This window comes from Spermophilus citellus, assembly GCF_964194105.1.
Source record: "Spermophilus citellus genome assembly, chromosome: 4".
NCBI lineage: Eukaryota > Metazoa > Chordata > Mammalia > Rodentia > Sciuridae > Spermophilus > Spermophilus citellus.
The window spans coordinates 22835226-22855827 of NC_138185.1; the positions used below are offsets into that span (position 1 = coordinate 22835226).

Here is a 20602-nt window from a genome sequence, read left to right on the forward strand (position 1 = left end):
AGAGATGAAGGCCAACAGTGCAGTGGGATGTGAAACTCTGTGACCACAGCTCCCCGATGTTCCCAGTGCCTGGCCCAGCCTGCCACTTACTATTTGCTTTGTCCAAAGGGAAAAAAAAGAATGCGGTCTTTAATGGGGGCTTTGAGGCTCGGTAGATGCCTCAGTGCTTACCCCGTGGCTGATGTTAAAAAAATATATATATTTTTTAGTTGGACACAATACCTTTATTATTTTAAAATTATTTTTAAAAATATTTTTTAGTTGTTGATGGACCTTTATTTTATTTATTTGTATGTGATGCTGAGAATTGAACCCAGTACGTCACACATGCTAGGCAAGTGTGCTACCACTGAGCCACAACCCCAGCCTAATACCTATATTTTATTTATTTTTATGTGGTGCTGAGGATCAAACCCAGGGCCTTGCACGTGCTAGGTGAGTGCTCTACCACTGAGCCACAATCCCAGCCCCTCCCCGCCCCATGTTCCTGCTTAAGAAAAAAAAAAATTCTTTTTTAGTTAAAAGTGGACAACAATAACTTTATTTTTAATTTTATGTGCTGCTGCTCAACATGGCAGGCTTGGTCAGCACTTCAGATGGGTCCTAAAGCCTCCGAGGATCTGGAGGCTACCTTGTCTCCAGAGGCTGGTGGAGGGTCTTCAGTCCTGGACTCTGGGCTGCACCCTCTCCTTGACCTCTTTCTCTTTTGGGTCTCCCTCTCCAATGGGGTACAGTACATTCTATACTGGGACCTTGGGATGAGTGGTCAGTAATTTGTGCTCCTCTCCACAGGTACCAAGCTTGATTTCAGATAAGAAAGAACTATTCTAGTGGATCCCTAGGCCACAGCCAGACCCTGACACCCTTCTAAGCCAATCCTGTGCTGTGGTGGGAACGTGAGGATCTCAAGTATTTGGGATAACCAAGGATGAAGAGGCAGGAGGGTGAATGTGGGGAGCTGTGCTTGGCTATGTCCTGTCTCTGCAGAAGGAACCAGGTGTCCCACTTCTGGGCTGTGTGAATGATGTAGGCAGTTGCCAACAATAGGTCTTGTGCCTGTGAGCTAGGTTTAGTCTAGACTGTGTCCATCAGGCTCAGTCAATGTGACAACTTCTGCCACAGTCCATCCTCTGAACTGGCTTGATGCATAGTTAGAGGAAGGGGACCAGAGTCAGTTCCAGTTGATATGCCCAGGAAGGTACACCTCACAGCCATTCATGCAGATAACCATGTGTCATGGGGAACAAGGCCAGATGGAGCTTCTCAGCTCTAGAGAATCTGACTGTAGCCACATATTAACCCAGTGTTTTTGAAACCCAGAACTTATTTTATATTAAAAACATTTGGTGGTTCCTCATTGCCCAAGAGTTGGAAGTGGAAGCCCTCTATAATCTACCCTCTTCCAACCTTGGCCCCCACCCTCTGCTATAGCCAGATCAGTCTTCTCACTGATGAACTTAGCAGCACCCCATCTCTTGATCTTTCCTGAAGGGCCAGTTCATGCCTCCCTCCCTCAGTCCCCATGTACTTCTAGTCAGTACATAGAGCTGCCTCTGACTTGTTTCAAGTATTAGTCTGTTCTCATCAATTGGACTCCAGGCTCTGTGTGGATAGGGACTTTTGTCTTGTGTATATAACCCTGATCAGAGAGCATGACATGCAGGAAGTTCATGTTACTTGCAGGAATTAGCAAATTCTTCCCAAATTCCCTTGATGTGCAGCTGCTGCCCAGTTACACAAGTGGAGATAGCAGCAGAGGACTAATGCAGAGGCTAGGTTTATTGTTGAAGGGAAAGGCAAGAGAGGAGGTGAGGTGTTGGGAAAATAAATTGCAGACAATAGGGAAACAAAACCTCCCTGAAGTTAATGCACAGAATGCTCACAACATGGACAAGAACACCCACACACTGTCGTCATTGTTGAAGACCTAGTGTGGGCTATTCTGGTTTCTTCTGGCTGTAAGCCAGTAGCTGCCCCTTGGCCAGGACAAGGCACTCCTTGGGTGAGTCTAAGTTATCAGGCAAATGTGATCTGCCTCATTCCCACGTAAGCTGGGGCCCTCTCCAGCCTTGTGGTTCTCTATCTTCTTCCTGGGAATGCCAGGTAATCTGGGACAGCCAGGCTGGATAACAGAGCAGATCTTTCCTTTGGCAAACCTATAGCCACTATGGTCATCTGTCCATATGCCATCAAGCTGGCCTGTATCCTGCTCTAGCTGTGGCTGCTACCTGGGGGTGGTGTGGGTAGTGCTGGGGCTGGGGTATAGCAGGACTGGCCCTGGAGATGTCAGACTTTGGGTAAGGGACTCATCCAGCTTGCGGGTCTCAGCCTCTAGGACAGTAGCTTCAGGGGCCTGTGCCACAGCAAGAAGAGAGTGGGACAAGCTGTGGTGTAGGCCTGCTAGCTCACGGCTGGTCTGCACAGAGCGGGCGATGTAGTCCTGCCTCTGCTTCCGTTCCAAAGCCAGCTGGGCTCGTAGCACGGCCACCTGGTGGGCAGGAAAACCAAGAGGGAGAGCAGTTGAGGGCCCTGCAGCTGTCCATCTTGTCTGCTCTGTGCTCTTGTGGCTCTTGGCCTAGCATTCATTTACACACATGAACCTCAGAATCAGGGTTTAGGGTGTCTGGGACAAGGACTCAGAGAATCCACTAATTCACAACCCTGACTGCCCCAATGATGCAAATAGGGAGCTTCAAAACAACAAAACTGTTCACCAGCTTTACTGAATTTAAATCAGCTTTACTGACTTTAAATGTATAATTTGATGAGTCTGATAATGACATAACCTACATGTAACCACTATCCCAAAGACACAAAACATTTTCACACTGCAGAATGTCCCATCGTGTCCCTTTGGAAGGTTTTCTTTTCCTTTTTTGGTACTGGGGATTGAACTCATGGGCACTTTACCACTGAGCTACATCCCCCAGCCCTTTTTATTTATTTATTTTTGCAGTCCTCCGGCCTAAGCCTCTTGAGTTGCTGGGATTATAGGTGTGCACTAGGCCTTCTGGAATATTTTAAAAAATATTCTGACTTAATTAGATTGGAGTGGGGCCAGGTATTGGTAATTTTTCAAAGCTCCCCAGGTGATCCTAATGCGCAGCCATGGTTGAGAATCACTGGCTAATCCTTTCATTTTTTCAGATGGGTCTAATGAGACAAGCAAGGAGGTGAAGCTACAGGGATCTCAGGGTGGTACAGGACTAGGGTGAGGCCTGGGGTGCAAATCTAAAGAGGTGCTCCAGGTCAAAAGTGAGTGCCCCCTTAAATACTACAACCCAGAAGTACCTCTTATCTCACTCTGCCAGGGCCGTCTCAGTATTGCTTTGTGTAAGTTCAACAGAATTCAAAGAAACAGCTGGAGTCTAGCTACAGAGTCAGGCCCTACCAGTAGTAACTATTGATTTCTGATACAGGCCAGAAATAAAAATTCCATACTTCTTATTACTCCTGGGCATTGAGAGAGAGTGAGCCTTGGCTTGACCTATGCACAATGTTCCTCTGCCTGGAGTGCTGGCAATAGTCCAGCCTGTAAGGGTGCAGCTAAGGTACAGGGGGCCAGCCTAGTTTTCCACACTCTATTCTGTTTTAGAATCTTTGCTCCTCAGGCCTCTTTTTTTTCCTCTTTCTTTCCAAATATGAAAATGGAGATTGGTCTGGAACATGCTCTTTGTTCTATTCCCACCCTAAGTACATGGCAGGTGGAGTTGGGGCAGCGCTCCTCTTGCCTCCCAGGGAGACTGAAGTTCTCTGAAGGCTGGAACTACTTCCCCTCTCCCTGTTGGAGGTACTCAAAAGGCCAAGCACACAGTAGACACTGATACCTTGTCATTTAAGTGTGTGACTTACAAAACGGATTCTTCTAGAACATACCTCTTTCTGCAGGTCAGCTATATACTTGGCATCTGAGGAACCGCTCTGTCCTCTTCTTCCATCCTAAGGAAGATACACCCATCTGGTTGGAATGGACCTTCCACTCTGGGGTTTCTACAGGTATTCTTTGGCTACCTCATCACAGTCTTGGGACATGAGCAAGGGCTGTGGGCCAGAAGTGCCTAAACCTAACCCTAGATCTCTATGGGGTACCATATCCCAGGGCAAGGAGAGGCCCAGGCAGGCCCACAGCAGCATAAGGGACAATGCTCACAGAGACCTGATGGTTGAAAGGCTTGGCACTTTTATTTAACAGAAGCATGCCAAACATCTGCTCTGTGCCCAGTCCTTTGCTGTGAACTAAGGATGAAAAGGAGACAGACATAGTGCCCAGAGCTGGGAGAGCTAGAGATGCTCACCAGAAACAGTCCCTCCTTGCCAGGCTGCAATACCTCAACTAAAGAGTGATAATTTAGGGAGAATCTTTTCCAAATACCTTATCCAAAAAAGTGACTCTGTTCCTAGCAAATACCATGGATCTTAACCTTGTACTGCAAGGAGGTCTAAGAGAATTGTGTTCAAGCATCCAGGCACATTGGGGGTTGGGAAGTACCATACAACATCCTGTGCCAGTGTGACTATAGCCCTGCTCGTACTGGTCTGGGAGTGGGCAGATCTGAGCTCCTCAGAATGCAGGATCACTACACTTGCCTCCCCCAACCCACTGGTGTTGGGCCTCCTTCTAAGGCAAGGAGAGCCTGAGCTGTGCCCAGTTCGGCAAAACCGTCAGGAGGGGCTCTCTGAATTGGCTGGAGTGGCCACCTTCCCACCTGAGGGTGCCTGGGATATGCAATGTAGAGGGCCAAGTTTGTGGTGGCTGAGGGTGCAGGTGAAGAAAATAGGTGCACCTTCTGTGTGGGTGATGAGGCTGAGGCATCACCGATCTCCGGGGCCTCTGCCCGAGATGTGCGCATGGAATCCCTTTTCAGCTTCCTCCGTTCTCGCTCCACCTGCCAAGATGTGAATGTCAGACCAGGTCTTGGCTTGGGGCCAGAGTATGTGCAGGGGCCCACAGCAGCATAAGGGACAATGCTCACAGAGACCTGATGTCCTGATGAGTGTAAACGGACAGCAACCATGGGCAGTGAGACTCCTGAGCAGGGAAAAGCATGTGCTAGGGCAACCCTGAGTGCAAAGAAGTGCTCCTGAGGCAGGAGGAGGAGGCTACTTCTCAGGTCTTTGGCTCAAAGGTCAGCAAACTTTTTCTGTGGCAAGTATTTTAGGCTTTGTGGGCCGTTCTAGTTCTGTCACAACTATTCAGCTCCTCTGATGTAGTGGACAAGGCCACAGACAATGCATGGCTGTGTCCCAATCAAACTATCTCAGAAGCAGGTGGTGGGCTCGGTTGGGCTCACAGGCTGTAGTTTACCAACCCTTGCTTTGGGAGCTCCATGAGAAGTAGAGATGCATGTGTACCCAACCACAGAGGAGGAGCTGAGGACGGCAGAAGTCACTGACTGACCTGCTCCAAGGTGGTCCGCAGCTGGACGTTGTGGCGCTGCAGCCTGCTCCGATCAATTTCCAGTCGGGCCACCGCTTGCTGAAGGTTTTCAAGCCTTTGTCTCCACGACTGTTGCTGCTCCATTCCAGAATTAGGCTCAGCCTCCATTCCTGAGGCCTGTGGGGAAGGCTTGTGAATCTCACCTGGGCAGCCCCACAAATAGTTGGGGGAACAGACCAAGAGCAAATGTACCAATTAAGCAGGTCTGGGCTTAAAGGGACCCAATTTGTAAGGAAGAGGAACAAGCCTGACAGAAGCTCCCTCTTTTGACCATTGGTTCCCACCAGCCCTCAGCTTACCTCTCCGGGCTGTTCGCTCTGCTCTGCTCTGGGCTCCTGCTCCACTCTGCTGGTTGAGTGTGGGCTGTGTAGTCGCTCCTCCTCCAGAGCCTGTCTGGTAAGGTCCAGCTCTGCCTGGGATATGGAGGTATAAGACAAATATCACACCACGCCTGTCTCATATCCAGACTCACCATAGTCTCTGTCTTTATAAAACCCGTTTGACTTCTTCACCAGGGTATAGTTTTAGTTTTCTTGGAGCCTCTGAGTGATTCTAGTCTAGACCCCTCATTTTCCAGATGAAGAAACAGAGTGAAGAAGGATCTTCCCAAGGATTCCTGGAGAGCCTGAACGTGAGCTAGGACCAGAGCTGCCATCTTATTTCAGGTCTCCCATGAAGCCAAGCAACAACTTGGGGCACTGATGTGTTCTAGAAACAGCAAGGACTCCTGGAGTCATACAGAGCTGGATGTGATGTCACCACTTATTGGTTGTATGACTCAGGTCAAGATTTGAGATCATTCCAAGCCCAAATTCCTCATATATAAAATGACTATATGCTCTATAAAACAAGGATCACACCCTTGAGGTTAAATCCCTTTGGATGAATGGGGAAACTGGAAACCTAATACTAGATAGTTTCTCAGCACCTGGTGTTTCATAAAAAACAGTCAAGAAAAAAGATTCACAAAAGGGAATGAGCATACATGCGTGGTGGCACAGGCTGTAAGTGAGAGAGGAAGAGCTGACCCTGATGTAAATAACCTCAGCTCTAAGAGTCAGACTGTCAGATCTAACCCCCCTTGGCCAGTTACCAGTCGTATGACTTTGGACAAGTTAACCTAACTACCATTTCTCAACTTTAAAAAGAGCTAAAAGTTCCACCTTTTCAGGGTCGTGAAAGAGAAACAGTGCACTATTGCTGGGCATGGTGATGTGTAATCCCAATGACTTAGGAGGCTGAGGCAAGATAACTGCCAAGTTCTAGGCCAGCTTCAGCAACTTGGCAAGATCTTGCTTCCAAATAAAAAGGGCCGGGGTGTAGCTCAGTGGTAGAGCATCCTTGGGTTCAAACCTCAGTATAAAAAGGAAGGAAGGGGGCCGGGGTTGTGGCTCAGTGGTAGAGCACTTGCTGAGCACGTGTGAGGAACTGGGTTTGATCCTCAGCACCACATAAAAATAAATAGATAAAAGTAGTCTGTCCATCTACAACTAAAAAAATATAATTAAAAAAAAAAGGAAGGAAGGAAGAGGGAGGGAGATGGCACTATTCCAATGAAGTGTTATATCTAAAAATGTCTTTGAGTGTTTAGAAGGGGGAATAGATAAAAGTACCTTGACCTAAGTAATGCACTAAGTGAATAATACTCAGTATCCCAAGAGCATGGCTAGCAAGTACCCTCAGGCCCAGTTACGTGCTGGGCCTGTGAGAATGGACCTACAAATAGGAAAAGAAGTTTTACTGAGTTTTTTCTTCCCAAGCACTCGGTAGGTATTGTCTTACTCCATACTATCATTCCTTATTTATTTATTTATTTTAAATTCCCTATCTTGTTAATAAGAAATCCCAGAGTCAGGGAAATGAAGACACTTACCCAGGGCCACACAGTCAATGAATTTGAGCAGTATTTCACCTATATTGCAGGAACTTGACTCCAAAGTTCATAAATATAATTCCCTATATATTGCCATTTTACAATTTTGTGAGTTCCCAGAAGGCAAGTTCTTGTGGGACTGTGTGTTTGAGATGAGTAAGGGGGATCCTATGGGGATTAGTTAAGGAATGAGGATGTAGAGTCAATTTCCATGAAAAAAATGGACTGAATTTCTCTTGACAAAAGCAACAATGTTCCTCTGTTGTCAGCTATCAACCTAGCTTTCCTGAAAAATTGTTCACTCTGTGCAGGTTTTGTGCTCAGTGTTAGGGGTATAAAGATGACTTAAAGCATGACATGTAAACCTGAGGTTAAATGTTATGCCCCACAAATCCTATTTGAAACCCACTTCCTTTGTCACTTACATTACATTACACCTACCAGAGCCCACTTGTTCCTAACTCCTGATAACTCCAAATTCTCCATCCCTAACCCAGTCTCAGTCTCAACTTCAGACCACTTCACTGAGCCGCCCTCTGGACAGCTCCCCTTGCATATCCCGCAGGTCCTCCTCATTCCACTCCTCTTCCTCATACCTGCTTTTCTTCATCTTAGTGGGAAGAAACCTAGTGTTGCCTTTGACTTTTTTTTCTGTCCTTTCTTACTCCTCCCACCTCTTGGTCAGTCAATTGCAGAACACCTGTGAGCACCTGTTTCCACTCACACCATCTTAGGTCTCCACCACTCCCCTGGACCTCTACTAATCTCCTAGCTGGTCTCCCCAGATCTGCTGTTACTGCACACGGCAGCCTGAGAGATTGTCCTGAACTGTATCTCTGATGGTGTCATTTTCCTGCTCTTCAGGTGCTTCCCACTACTAACCCAGGTCCTTAGCGTCTTGCTGACAGGTCCATACTTCTAAGCCCTGAATGCTGTGGTCTCTGCTGTCCTCTCTTCTCTTGCCAACAGCCCCTCTAACTTCCAGACAACCAGAACCTCCTACACCTCCGTGTTCTTTCTCCTTTTTCCTCTTCCTTAGAAAGCCCCCGCCCCCACCAGTGCTTGGCTAGCTCCTGACTGGTCCCTTCAGATATTTTTTTTTAGTTGTTGAGGACTTTCATTTTTATTTATTTATTTAGATGCAGCACTGAGAATTGAACCCAGCGCCTCACACATGCCAGGCAAGCGCTCCACACTGAGCCATAACCCCAGCTGCAGATCTCATCCACTTTTAGCAGGAAGCCTTTTGGGACATACTTGAAGGAAAGGTTGGGCATCCTTCCAGCCTGCCTGGAACAAGAGTGCCCTCATTAGGCATGAAGCACACTGCAGCACAGCTCTCTATTTACTAGTCCCGCTCCAAAAGCAGGGACTGTGTGTGTCATAGACTAGCTCATGTTGAGGTACTCATGATCTCAGCTTCTTATACTTACTGAGTGCCACAAGGCCCAGGGTGGCAAGCAGCCCTCAAGCTCAGATGGACGGGTTCTGTCTGACTCTCGCTTCCCCTGAGGCACTTACCTGCAATCTCTGCTGTTGTGATTCCCGCTCCAGAACAGAGGCTTGTAGAAACATGGCTACCTCCTGCAGACTGTTGACACTAGCCTTGCTCTGGGCCAGGGACATCGCCAAGTCTCGGGCCTTCTCCCTCCACTCAATCTCCCTGGCTTCTGTCTGCCTCAGGACCATCTGTAGTCGCTCCAAGTCCTGCTGCAGCACAGGTGCTAAAGAATTCAATTTTGGAGATGGCTCTTCCACTGAGGAGGCTTTGTGGAGGCAGGGAGAGGCCTCCAGATTCATCCTTTGCTGGGCTTCTCTCAGTTCCTGAATCTCCTCTTCCTTTTGGGCTAGAATCAGCTTTAGTTCTTTTAGATTCTCACGCAGGCTCCACATCTCTTCTTCTTGCCCAAGACTCTGCTTCTCTTGGATCCTATTCTCTCGATTGCTTTGTGCCAAAGACTTCTCCAACAGCTGCCCCTGTTCCTTCTGCTGCCTTAGCTCTTCATCCCTGTGGGCAAGTGCCTGCTGAAGTTGCTTCACATCCTCCTGGTGTCGAAGATCCTGGTCTTGAATCTCGGCTTCTCGCATCCTCAGGGCCTTTTCCAGCTGCTGGGCATGTGTCTGACAGGTGCCCAGTGCAGTTTGCAAGGTGGCAGTGCTGGCCTCCAGACCACGGCTCAATTCTGCCTGCTCAAGGAGATGCTGTTCTTTTTCCTTCAGGGCAGACTGGGCCTTGCTCAGGGCTTCCTGCAGAGCCTCTGCCTGGCCCAGTGCAGCGGCTTCCTGATCCCTGGAAGACTGGCTTTCTGCCAGCAGAGCCTCCAGCTCCTGGTCTCGCTCCTTGAGTGTGGCCTCTGCCTGCAGCCAACTGTCCTGCAGAGCTCTGGCCTCTGCCTCGTGCTCCTGTGCCTGCTCAGCACATTGTTGCTGAAGGGCCAGCAGAGCCTTCTCCTGCTCCAGAGACTCGGCCCTCAGGTCTCCTAAAACCTCCTCCAGTGCCTGAACCTGCCGTCCCTCCACTGCCAGCTCTTCCTGGAGCCTTCTCACCTGCTCCCTGTGCTCCTCCAGCTCTCCTTGGCACTCCTTCAGCGTCACATGGGCCTGCTCCAGAGCAGCCTGGAGGGCACTTGCCTTCTCCTCCTCCTGGGCCAGGGCCTGCCGCTGATCTTGCCGCAGGGCCTCGAGATCTTGGTCCCTTTGGGCCAGGGCTCTTTGGACCTCTTCCAGGTGACCCTGAAGTGCCTGCTCTTTCAGCTCCCCTTGTTCCTTGGTTTCCTGAAGGTGCTGCTGCAGGATTACTATCTCCTGCTCTCGCTGGGTCAGGAGCAGGCTGGTGTCACCCACCTTCCTGTGCAGGCCCTGGAGCTGCTGCTCCAGCTGGTCCTTATGCTCCTGAAGTTCCTGGATATGCTCCAGCTGGCATTCCACCTCCTTCTCCTTATCACGCAGGATCAGCTTCATGTGCTCCAGGCTCCCACGCTGTGCTTTACTAGGGCTCTTCCCCTCCTCTGCCCGCTCCTGCATCAGCTGCCTCTGGGAGGCCAGCTCCTGGCCACGCTCTCTCAAGGACAGCTTGATCTGTTCCAGGTCCTCCTCTAGGATCTTGGTCTGCAGCATCCTCTGGTCTTCCAGAACCTGAATTCTCTCCTTCTGCAACATCAGCTCCTGGTCCCTTTTCTCAAGGTCCTGAGTGAGATGCTCTTTCTGCCTCTGCAGCTCTTCTATTTGTTGGTGCTGGGACTTCACTTCCTCGTCCCTTTCCTGTAGCTCTCTTGCCAGAAAGGTGCTGTGGCTCTCCAGCTCCTGTATCTGACTGCTTTGTGCCTGCAGCTCCTGACTTCTTTCTTCCAGGTCCAGAGTCAGGTGGGTCAGAGCCACCCTCTGTGTTTCTCTCTGGCCCTCCAGTTCCTCAATCACCTTCTGCTGGCCCTCCACTTTGTGATGACTTTCCTCTAGCTCCAGAGCCAGGCATTCCAGAGTCATCAACTGCTTTTTCAGATCCTGAATCTGTCCTCTCTGGGACTCAATCACTTGGGCTTTCTTCTCAAGTTCCAGAAGTTGATGCTCCAAAATGTTCCTCTGAGTCTCCCGATCCTTCTCGAGCTCTTTGATTTGCTCCCTCTGCACAGTCAGCTTCTGTTCTCGCTCCTGGACAGCCATGGGCAGGTGCTCTAAGACAGACCTACATTTCTCCAGCTCCTGAATCTGTTCTTGTTGCAGATCCACCTCTTGGTTCCTCTTCTTCAGGTCCAGAGACAGCAATTCTAGAGCTGCCTTCTGCATTTCCCGCTGCTTCTCCAGTTCCTGGATTTCTCCCTGCAAAGTCTCTACCTCTCCTTCTCTTTCAGATAGAGTCTGGGCCAGCAGAGCCAAATTTTCCTGTAAAGCCTTCCCTTGGGCCAACTTCAGCTCGCCCTGCTCTTGTAGAGCCTGGGCTCTCTCCCGCTCACTCTCCACCTCTTCGTTTTTCAGTTTCAGTGCAGAGCGAGCCGTTCTTAGGTCTTCTTCTAGGACCCCAGCAGCACTTGCCTGAGCCCTGGCTTCTGTGACACATGCTTGCAGATGTTCAACCTGGGTTGTTAAGTTCTCTTTGGCTGCCTGAAGTAACTCTCGCTCACTCTGGAAAACAAGAGGCAAAACCACTTTAGGCACTGGACTTTCCCTTCCTTATTTTGTGGCATCAGCAATGACAAAGACTTGGGAAAAATGAACAATTACACTTAAGCTGATCCTGTAAAAGGAATCCCTACCATCTACCAAGACTCTGCATGGTGCAGTCATCCCAGACCCTGGTCCTTCAAGGAAAGGGACAAAAATCTCAACCTAAACTCAGAGAAGGTAATTAGAGGAGGATTCATTATGACCTTAACAATGGCCTCCAGGGGCTTGGGGACAACCAGAGGAACTGAGAGACTTGCTAAAAGGAAGCTGGGCACATTATCATAGGCAAAGGAGAGCGACAGCTACAGCTGTGGGCCCTTAGTACCACTCAGTGGCCCAATCAGTACCACTTTACCTGGGCTTCCATTCTCTGTAGCTCTGCTTGCCGGAGGCGACTCTGTAAGGATGCCACAGTTTCATGCAGCTCCTTCAGCTCAGATTCTAGGGTGCTGTGTTTTCCTTCCCACTTGAATTTCTCTTTGGGAAAAGCAGAGATACTGAAATTAGGTCCATGGTTGGGGTGGGAGACCACAGGAGTATAGAGGCAGATGGAGGATGGGGAACATAATCAAAGGAGAAGAAGGCCAGGAGAGAATTACATTCAGCATCCTAAGACATCACCCGTCTGCCAGCTGCTCCCATCTATCTAGGCTCCCTGAGGCTCCTAGACTTCTGTCTGTGTCTGCTGCCAGTCCTAGCATTGCCTGTCAATCATCCCAACACATCTTTATCCTGATCACAGAGATCCTCAAGCCTGGATTCCAGAGAGGGTTGAGCTAGCAACATCAGAGGTTCCTTCCACACCCCAATCACATGATTTTGTAGAAGCTCCTAGGGACCTAGGTGGCTCTGCTGGCTGCCCCTCACTTCTGCAGGGTGTCCTGAACCCAGCTCTATTTGTGTGGATCTCTAAGAGCCCTCATATGGCCTCAAAAAGGCAAAACCCATCATCCAAGTTTCCTTTTCTACAGAAGAATCTTGAGCCTCAAGAGCCTTCTCTCTCCTCTCTAAGCGGTCATCACCCTTTCCAACCCTTAGCTGTGGTACAGATGTTTCCCCGAGATTTCCTCTCCTTGTTTTCTCCCAAATAAGTCCTTATCCTTCTGCCCTAAAGTCTAATTTTGAGGACATTGTTGGCAATGAAACAAATAAGTAACATGAATAAATAACAAAAGAAACAGGATTTTATCATATTCTCATACCCTGGCCCTGGATTTCTAGCTTTTTTGTTTTTAAGAACTCTTGCAGAGACAGAAAAATGGAAATCCTGCCAGTTCCTTCTGTCAGTTTCCCAAACCTGTTCTTCCTGATCCTTTCTTCCAGGATGGCCCTCAAAGGCCAAGAAAAGCATACAAATAGTTCAAATGGCTCACTGCCCCTCTGGATGTACCTTAGATATCATCTCCGAGGTGTGGGTAAATAATAGAAAGAGTGGCTGCTAGGCTGTTCCTGCCACTTTTGGTCTTTCCACCTGTCCTCTCTGCCAATCTGCCCACCGACATAGCTCACCTTCCTGGCTCTGGGAGAGCTGTCTCTGAAGGTCCTGAAACTTGGAGTGGATCTGGCTCTTTTCCACCTCAACATCAATTAGACTCTGTGTCAGCTTCTGGGCCTGATCTCTCAGGTCATCCTGGGAAAGGAAGGCAGGGCTGAACTTGAGTCCTTGTTTGCCACAAAGCTGTCCCAGCCAGGGCTCAAATTCTATTCTCACTTCCTCTCTGGGGTGGCCTGCCATCAAGGCCCTATTCTCAAATAGCTTCCACAGAACTCACATGTGCATTTTGCTCCCTGAAGTGATGATGGGCTCTACTCCAACTTGCCTCCATCTAATGTCTTTTGAAATAATTGCTCAAGGCCCTATTCCAGGGAACACCTCTACCCTCCCAAATACCTACTTCAAAGTGTTGCCTAAGGGCAATCTCTTCCTTCCTTGGATCCTTTGTGAACCAGAATGGACTGCCCCTTCCAACTAGTTCCACCAGTCCATCATCTGTGTCTATTACTGATTCAATTACTTCTGTCAGTTCTGTTTGCTATCAGAATGCAGTTTGGTCCCCTCGCTGTGTCATGAGATTTCTTGAGGGCAGAGGTCAGGTCTTTCTCCTTTTGATAATCCCAGCTCAGAGTGGCTGGCATGTAAGTGGCCAGCAATTTGCATGGATGCTCCTATAAAGGGCAACCTCAAATCTTGGTGGTCCCTTTCTCTTGGAAGGCTTGGTCTAAGAATAAATTCCTGGATGAGAGGAAAATGATGTGAACCAAAGCGTACACCTATAGTTTTATAGTTTACAGGGCTCCTTTACACCCCCACTCCTTTAATCTTCACAACAACCCCTGGGGCAGACATTAGCAGTCCTCCTTTGCAAGTGAAAACAAGGCCCAGGAAACCTAAATGCTTTAGTCACCAGCTGCCAGGAGGCAAGTGATAGGGAGGAGCTCATTCCAACTTGACCTCAGGAATAAAACAAGCCACATAGCTACTTGAGTCTTTGCCTCAGTCTTCTCAGGGAAGTGACCCTCAAGGAAGGAGGGCAGAGAATACACACCCGGGCCTGCTGAGTTTTCCACAGGTCTTGGTGAAGCTTGTGGAGAGCAGATTCTACAGCCTCAGCCGAAAGAGCAGTCAGGAGGGACCCTCTCTTAAAAAGGCTCCTGGCTCCATTTTGGCCTGAAGAAATGTAAGAAAATCTCCTTACTTGGCTGCTGTCATGAAAACAAATAGTCTTCCTTCCCAGATGTGGCCTTGGCCTTCCTGCTAGTCCCTCCTCTCATCAAAGAAGCCCCTCCTTGGGATTGGTAGTTGATTCATCACATACTTTCTGCTTTTCTAAGCACTAGGCACCAAGGTGGGTACCAGGTAGTTAGCTGTCATTTGTTATGCACCCTGTGGGCTATTTATACCTGTAACCACATTAACTCCTTAGAAAAATCCTGAGGTAGGTGCTTTTAATATCCTCACTTTAAAGTCAGAAGTTAGGGACTTGCCCAACAACACATAGTTAGCAAAATGGTAGAGCTGGAGTTCAAACTCACATAGAGTGAATTCTAGAGTGGTGATCTTAACTTTGATGTAATATTGCCTGAGGACCTGCGTTCCCCTCCTTTCTCCCCAGGGAGCTAGGCCTGGTTTCTGCGGTAAGGACTAAGAGCTCACCTGGCTCTGGGCCCCACAGGGTGGGAGCAGAGTCTCCCCCACCCTTCAGCTCTGGCCTGTTCTCACATAGAGACCCCAGAGCCTTCTGCAGAACAGAGTAGAGGCTGGCCAGCTGGGCCTGGGCATGGTTCCCAGGCTGCTGCTCAGCAGCCAGCACCTCCAACTGGCTTTCTGTGTTACGCAGTTGCAGCTGAAGTTCGTCAGCCTTGGCTTCTTGGGCCCACAAGGAAGCTCGCAGCTGTTGCTCCGTGATCCGAGAGGCCTCCAGCTCCTTCAGCAGTTGTGCTTCCTGAGCCACAAAATCAGCCTCCTTTTCCTTCACCTCCTGCCTCAGTAATTCCACCTGCCAGGGAGGAAGCCACTCACTACGAGCAAGGGGTGGATACCCTCTCCTCAGACCTTCTAAGCCTGACCCTGCTCAATCCCTTATAAATCTCGATCAGGACAGAGGATTTCAGCTGGCTCAGCTCTAAAGCAGGTAGGGAGGGCTCTGAAGTGAGTGCCTAGGTCTGACACTTAGAGGCTAACAACTCCTGACACATAGGCCCAATCTATACTAATGGGCTCTGGCCCTGGTTTCCTAGGCTGATGTGCTAGCTCCCTATGATACCTTCCCTGAGATCCTGACAACTAGCCTAAGACCACTCATAACAACGGCTACCATTTACTGCATGCTCACTGTGTTCCTGACGCTTTATGTATTTCCATCACGGCTCAGAATTACCATCCCTGTTTATGGATGAAGGGACTGATGCTCACATAACCAGGAAGCAGCAGAGCCAGCAGTCAGACTCAGGACTAACAGGCAGACCTGTCTAGCTAGCTCTTACTCCCACTCTTCTTCTCCCAGTCCTCTCTCCTCTGAATCCAGGTCATGGGTCCCGCTGTGAGCAGATCTAGTCCTGGGAGGTCCTGCTGCTGCTACCTGACCTGGAGTGTTTCTTGCCGCTCAGTTCCCTCTGCTGTGTCTTGCCACCCAGACCAAGCATACTTGGAAGTGGCTGTGTGTCTACCAGGCCCACCTGGGCTCTGCCCCTCTGGTCACTATGATCCAGGCTGTCAGGTTCCCCACAGAGGCCATTCTCATTGGTCAGGTTCCCAAGCCTCCACCCTGCCCATTCCTGGCTTTCCCCTCCTTCCAGGGCTACTGAGGATCCAGTCTGACCCCTGTGTAAGAGGACTGTGAGCACTCATCCCAACACTTCAGGAACAGGCCTCCCCCAGGAAGCAGGGTTATAACCACAGTGGGGAGTACCTGAGCACTGAGTTCCTTTTGCCTTTCTTGGGCCTCTTGCATGTCACGGTGCAGGGAGTTCAGCTCTTGCTGTCGAACAGAGTCAGCTTCTTGTAAAACAAGGAGTTTTTGTTCCTTTTCCACCAGTGACAGAGTCAGGCTAAGAAGAAAAGGGTCACAGGGCTGTCACACTCTCAAGGAGAAGAAACTACCTTCTTACTGTACTGTTCTAAACATAGCATAAATAATTAAAATAGAAATACTAATGATAATGAGTATAGTGTCACAATACATGCTACCATTTACTGAGCACCTACTAAGCATCACTTCATGCATGACACCTCATTTCAACTTCACAGGTTATTCTATGCTACATTCTACATGTACCTATGCATGTACTTCAAATTCAACATGACTAATCTTCATCCCCTGTGTACCTTCAACTCCCCACTCATCTCCTACCATGTTTCCTAGCTCAGAAATGGTACCTTCATCCTCAGTGTTCCAACATAGAAACCACGACCACAGCAGAACTCTCCTTTCATCCTGCCCACATCCAATCTGTGACTATATATAATTGATTCTAACTTTATATCCCTTAAACCCCTTCCTCCCTTCCCTTCTCCTCTACCTGCCTCAGCTCAGCATCAGTATCTCTCATCTGGACACCTATACCAGCCTCCTGACTTGTCTTCTACCTGACACTGTCATCACCAAAAGATCTGTCCTTTCTCAAACTCCTGCAGCACTGAGAATGTATGTCGCTCTCCATTCTGTCGCCTGCTGTTTCATGCCATTAACTGTCTCTTCTAATACCTCATAAGCTGAATTATGTCAACTTCCCTGCTTGAAATCTACCAGTGGTTTCCTACTAGATATAATCTACAAATTCCTTGCCATGGCCTACAGCTTCCTGAATGATAAGGACTTATCCAACTCTCCTTGTTCACTATGCTCGTTACACCATACTCTGAGTTTCACCAAACATTTTAAGTTTTCATCTGCTCAGGGTCTCTGAGCATAATTTCTATTCCTACTGTATAGAACTTTCCTTTATCCTTTGGCACAGATAGCTCCATTTCATCCTTCAGTGCTTGATTTAAATAGTGTCATGAGACACTGTTGCCTTCACTAACAACTTTCTACAGTGGGTCTCCCCTCTCTCACTTCCATTTCAACACCGTATTTCTTTCCTCTACACTGTATGTCATAATCTGCACTAATGTGTTTGGAGAATTATTTGATTAAAGTCTTCCCCGTAAAACTATAAATTCTATTGGGTCAGGGGCCACAATGTCTTGTTTATTACTATATCCCCCACTCTGAAAGTATCTGATGCATAATGGATGCTATTTACTAAATTAATTAAGTGTAAGCTTTGAAGACAGAGACCATGTCCTCTCCACATGTACCTGTATCCTCCAGAACTGGAGACGTGAAGATGAGGTGACCTGCGCAAAGAACTGTCAAAACTGTCAACCAGAAAAGCAAAAACCCCTCCATGGCTGTCTAGCCTACCTGGCTTTCTCCCTCTCCAGTTCCTTCTGAATTCGGCTACTCTCCTGGGCTTCTCTCAGCTTCTCCTGAACCTCCTGCTCCTCTAGTCTGTGGGAGTCATCCTGGGCCACCAGCTGAGACCTCAAGTCCTCCACCTGAAAGATTAAGGGGATATGGACCAGATGACAGGGCAGGGGAACAATGGGAGGATGCTTCTAGTAGAGTTTTAGGGTCCTGCAAGAACCACACTCAGTGGCTCATCTCTAAAGCTCTGGAGATTCTTCCCACCAATTCCTAAACTATTTTTAGCCACCCCCTTCCCAGTACCAAACAGACCGGCCATCTGTCTCCCAGGCTCACAAATGCTGCACACAGGCAGATATAAATAAAATCTTGGCTAAAGAGCAAAAGCAAAATTATGGGAAAGTGTGTAGTGATTACATTTTTTAAACAAAAAAAAAATCAGAACATCATTTGATATAGGATTCTGATAAGAAAAATCAGACTGAATAAGAAAAGTAACCCCCAAACGGGATGGATTCAAACTAAAAAGGTTCTTCTCAGCAAAAGAAACAATCAGGTGAGTAAAGAGCCTACAGCTTGGGAGCGAATTTTTACCACTCGCACATCAGATAGAGCATAAATCTCTAGGGTAATAAAGAACTCAAAAAGCTAAACACCAAAAACACCAAATAGCCAAATCAATAAATGGGACAAGAAACTGAACAAACACCTCTCAGAAGATGATTATATCAATCAACAAATATATGAAAAAAATGTTCCAAAGTTCTAGCAATTAGAGAAACGCAAATCAAAACTACTCTAAGATTTCATCTCGCTCCAGTCAAAATGGCAGCTATTAAGAACACAAAGGGCTGGGGTTGTGGCTCAGCAGTAAAGCGCTTGCCTAGTACGTGTGAGGCCCTGGGTTTGATCCTCAGCACCACATAAAAACAAATAAAATAAAGGTATTGTGTCCATTTACACCTAAAAATATTAAAAAAAAAAAAAAAGAACACAAACAACAATAAGTATTGGTGAGGAGGTGGGTAAAAAGACACATTCATACATTTCTGGTGAGACTGCAACTTAGTGCATCCAATTATGGAAAACAGTATGGAGATTCCTTGGAAAGCTGGGAATGGAATCACCATTTGACTCAGCTATCCCTCTCCTCGGTCCATATCCAAAGGACTTAAAAACAGCATACTACAGAGACACAGCCACATCAATGTTTATAGCAGCACAATTCACAATAGCTAAACTGTGGTACCAACCTAGATGCCCCTCAATAGATGAATGGATAAAAAAAATGTGGTATATACACACAATGGAATATTACTCAGCAATGAAACAGAATAAAATCATGGCATTTGCAGGTAAATGAATGGAGTTGGAGAATATAATGCTAAGTGAAGTTAGCCAATCCCAAAAAACCAAATGCCAAATGTTTTCTCTATTGATATAAAAAGACTGATTCATAGTGGGGTTGGGAGGGGGAGCATGGGAGGATTAGATGAACTCTAGAGGGCAATGGGATGGGAGGGGAAGGGAGGGGGCATGGGGATAAAAAAGATGGTAGAATGAGATGGAGATCATCACCATAAGTACATGTTTAAAGACACGAATGGTGTTGACTCTACTGTGTACAACCAGAGACATGAAAAATTGTGCTCTATGTGTGTAATATGAATTGAAATGCATTCTGCTGTCATATATAACAAATTAGAATAAAAAAAGAATTCTAAAAAAAATTAAGATATCATAATAATGTAACTAGATATTTTTGTGTGTAACTCATCTTTTGAAAGTCTCTACAATGGGGCTGGGGATGTGGCTCAAGCAGTAGAGCGCTCGCCTGGCATGCGTGCGACCCAGGTTCGATCCTCAGCACCACATACCAACAAAGATGTTGTGTCCGCCGAGAATTAAAAAATAAATATTAAAAAATTCTCTCTCTCTCTCTCTTCTCTCACTCTGTCTTTAAAAACAAAAAGTCTCTACAATAAATACATTTAAAAATAAAAAATAGGGGCTGGGGATGTGGCTCAAGCGGTAGCGCGCTCGCCTGGCATGCGTGTGGCCCGGGTTCGATCCTCAGCACCACATACCAACAAAGATGTTGTGTCCGATGAGAACTAAAAAAATAAATAAATATTAAAAAAAAAAAAAAGACTAATCCTTAAAAAAAAAAATAAAAATAAAAAATAAAAAAAAGAAAGAAAAGCAACCTGATATATAACAACACTGGATTCAGGATGAGAATGGGAAGAACAATCAGAACTGGGACGGCCTGAGAAAAACCTAGCTTTGTTTAGATCACTTCAAAGAAAGAGTTACAGTGGTTACTTAGCATCCTAGAATTAATAGACACCAAAATTTACAGATGTTCAAGTCCCTTATATAAATTGCACCATGTTTTTGAATATAACCTAGGCACACCCTCTCTTAACATTTAAATCATCTTTAGGTGACTTATCATCCCTAATACAATGTAAATAGTTGTTATACTCTGTTTAGAGAAAGAGGTCTGTGCACATGTGATACAGATGCAATTTTTTCCCAAACATGTGGAACCCATGGATATGGAAGGCCACTTGTACTACTCCAGGGCACCGAGAGACACATGCTTAGCTCTGAGCACCCTTCAACTATCCACTTGGTACTGTGACCTATCCCTGTGCTCCTGAGCTCAGCAGCAGGATGGAGAAGAGCAGGGACCTGCTTCTGTAGATCTAGTTTGTCCTGCAGCAGGGTGCTACCCTCCTCCTGGAGAGCAGCAAGGTCATCTCTGTGCTGCTGTGCTGCCTCCTTCAGCTCCAACTGAGCCTCGCGGAGCTGGGTCTGCAGCATCCCAGTGGTCTCCTGCAAAGGGAGAAGCCATCAGGGAGTGTGACGTATACTTGAGCCTTTGTCCTGAAACCTGCATTGGATACATACAGACGTTTTGTTTTTTTCTATTGGGTTGACAAAAGCTAAGGCAGATCCATGTCATTCCAGCAATGCATGTCTTTCCCACCTCAACTCCTTGCCTCCTATTTGCTCTCCTACTTCATACTGTGCACAGGGTCACCCAGGTTTCTGAGTCAGGGGCCCCGAGTTGATAGTGGTTCATCACCCAGACCATACCAACAGCCTCCTGACCATCCCCCTACTTCCACTTGATGCCTCTATCTCTCACACACACACACACATACACATGCACACACACACTCTCTCTTCATTCTCTTTCTCCACTTGACTCAA

At 47.5% G+C, this 20602-nt stretch overlaps 1 protein-coding gene across 10 annotated transcripts in view; it reads right to left on the reverse strand.

Annotated features, from left to right (window-relative positions):
* Nucleotides 1-516: 516 nt before the first annotated feature.
* Nucleotides 517-20602, reverse strand: part of CEP250 (centrosomal protein 250) — a 50242-nt gene continuing 30156 nt past the window's right edge. For 5 of the 10 annotated variants that reach the window (XM_081291263.1, XM_081291262.1, XM_081291260.1 and 2 more), the window contains 13 exons: nucleotides 20078-20221; nucleotides 17378-17511; nucleotides 15881-16019; nucleotides 14626-14968; nucleotides 14018-14139; nucleotides 12981-13101; nucleotides 11827-11948; nucleotides 8832-11429; nucleotides 5737-5850; nucleotides 5399-5554; nucleotides 4785-4886; nucleotides 3877-3939; nucleotides 518-2488 (listed from right to left, as the gene is read on the reverse strand). In XM_081291263.1, coding sequence (XP_081147389.1) covers nucleotides 2225-2488; nucleotides 3877-3939; nucleotides 4785-4886; nucleotides 5399-5554; nucleotides 5737-5850; nucleotides 8832-11429; nucleotides 11827-11948; nucleotides 12981-13101; nucleotides 14018-14139; nucleotides 14626-14968; nucleotides 15881-16019; nucleotides 17378-17511; nucleotides 20078-20221 — 4422 coding nt within the window. In that variant the 3' untranslated portion in view covers nucleotides 518-2224. Of the gene's footprint in view, nucleotides 2489-3876; nucleotides 3940-4784; nucleotides 4887-5398; nucleotides 5555-5736; nucleotides 5851-8831; nucleotides 11430-11826; nucleotides 11949-12980; nucleotides 13102-14017; nucleotides 14140-14625; nucleotides 14969-15880; nucleotides 16020-17377; nucleotides 17512-20077; nucleotides 20222-20602 lie in introns of all 10 variants that reach the window. The other 5 variants (XM_081291268.1, XM_081291265.1, XM_081291266.1 and 2 more) reach the window with 2 other exon arrangements.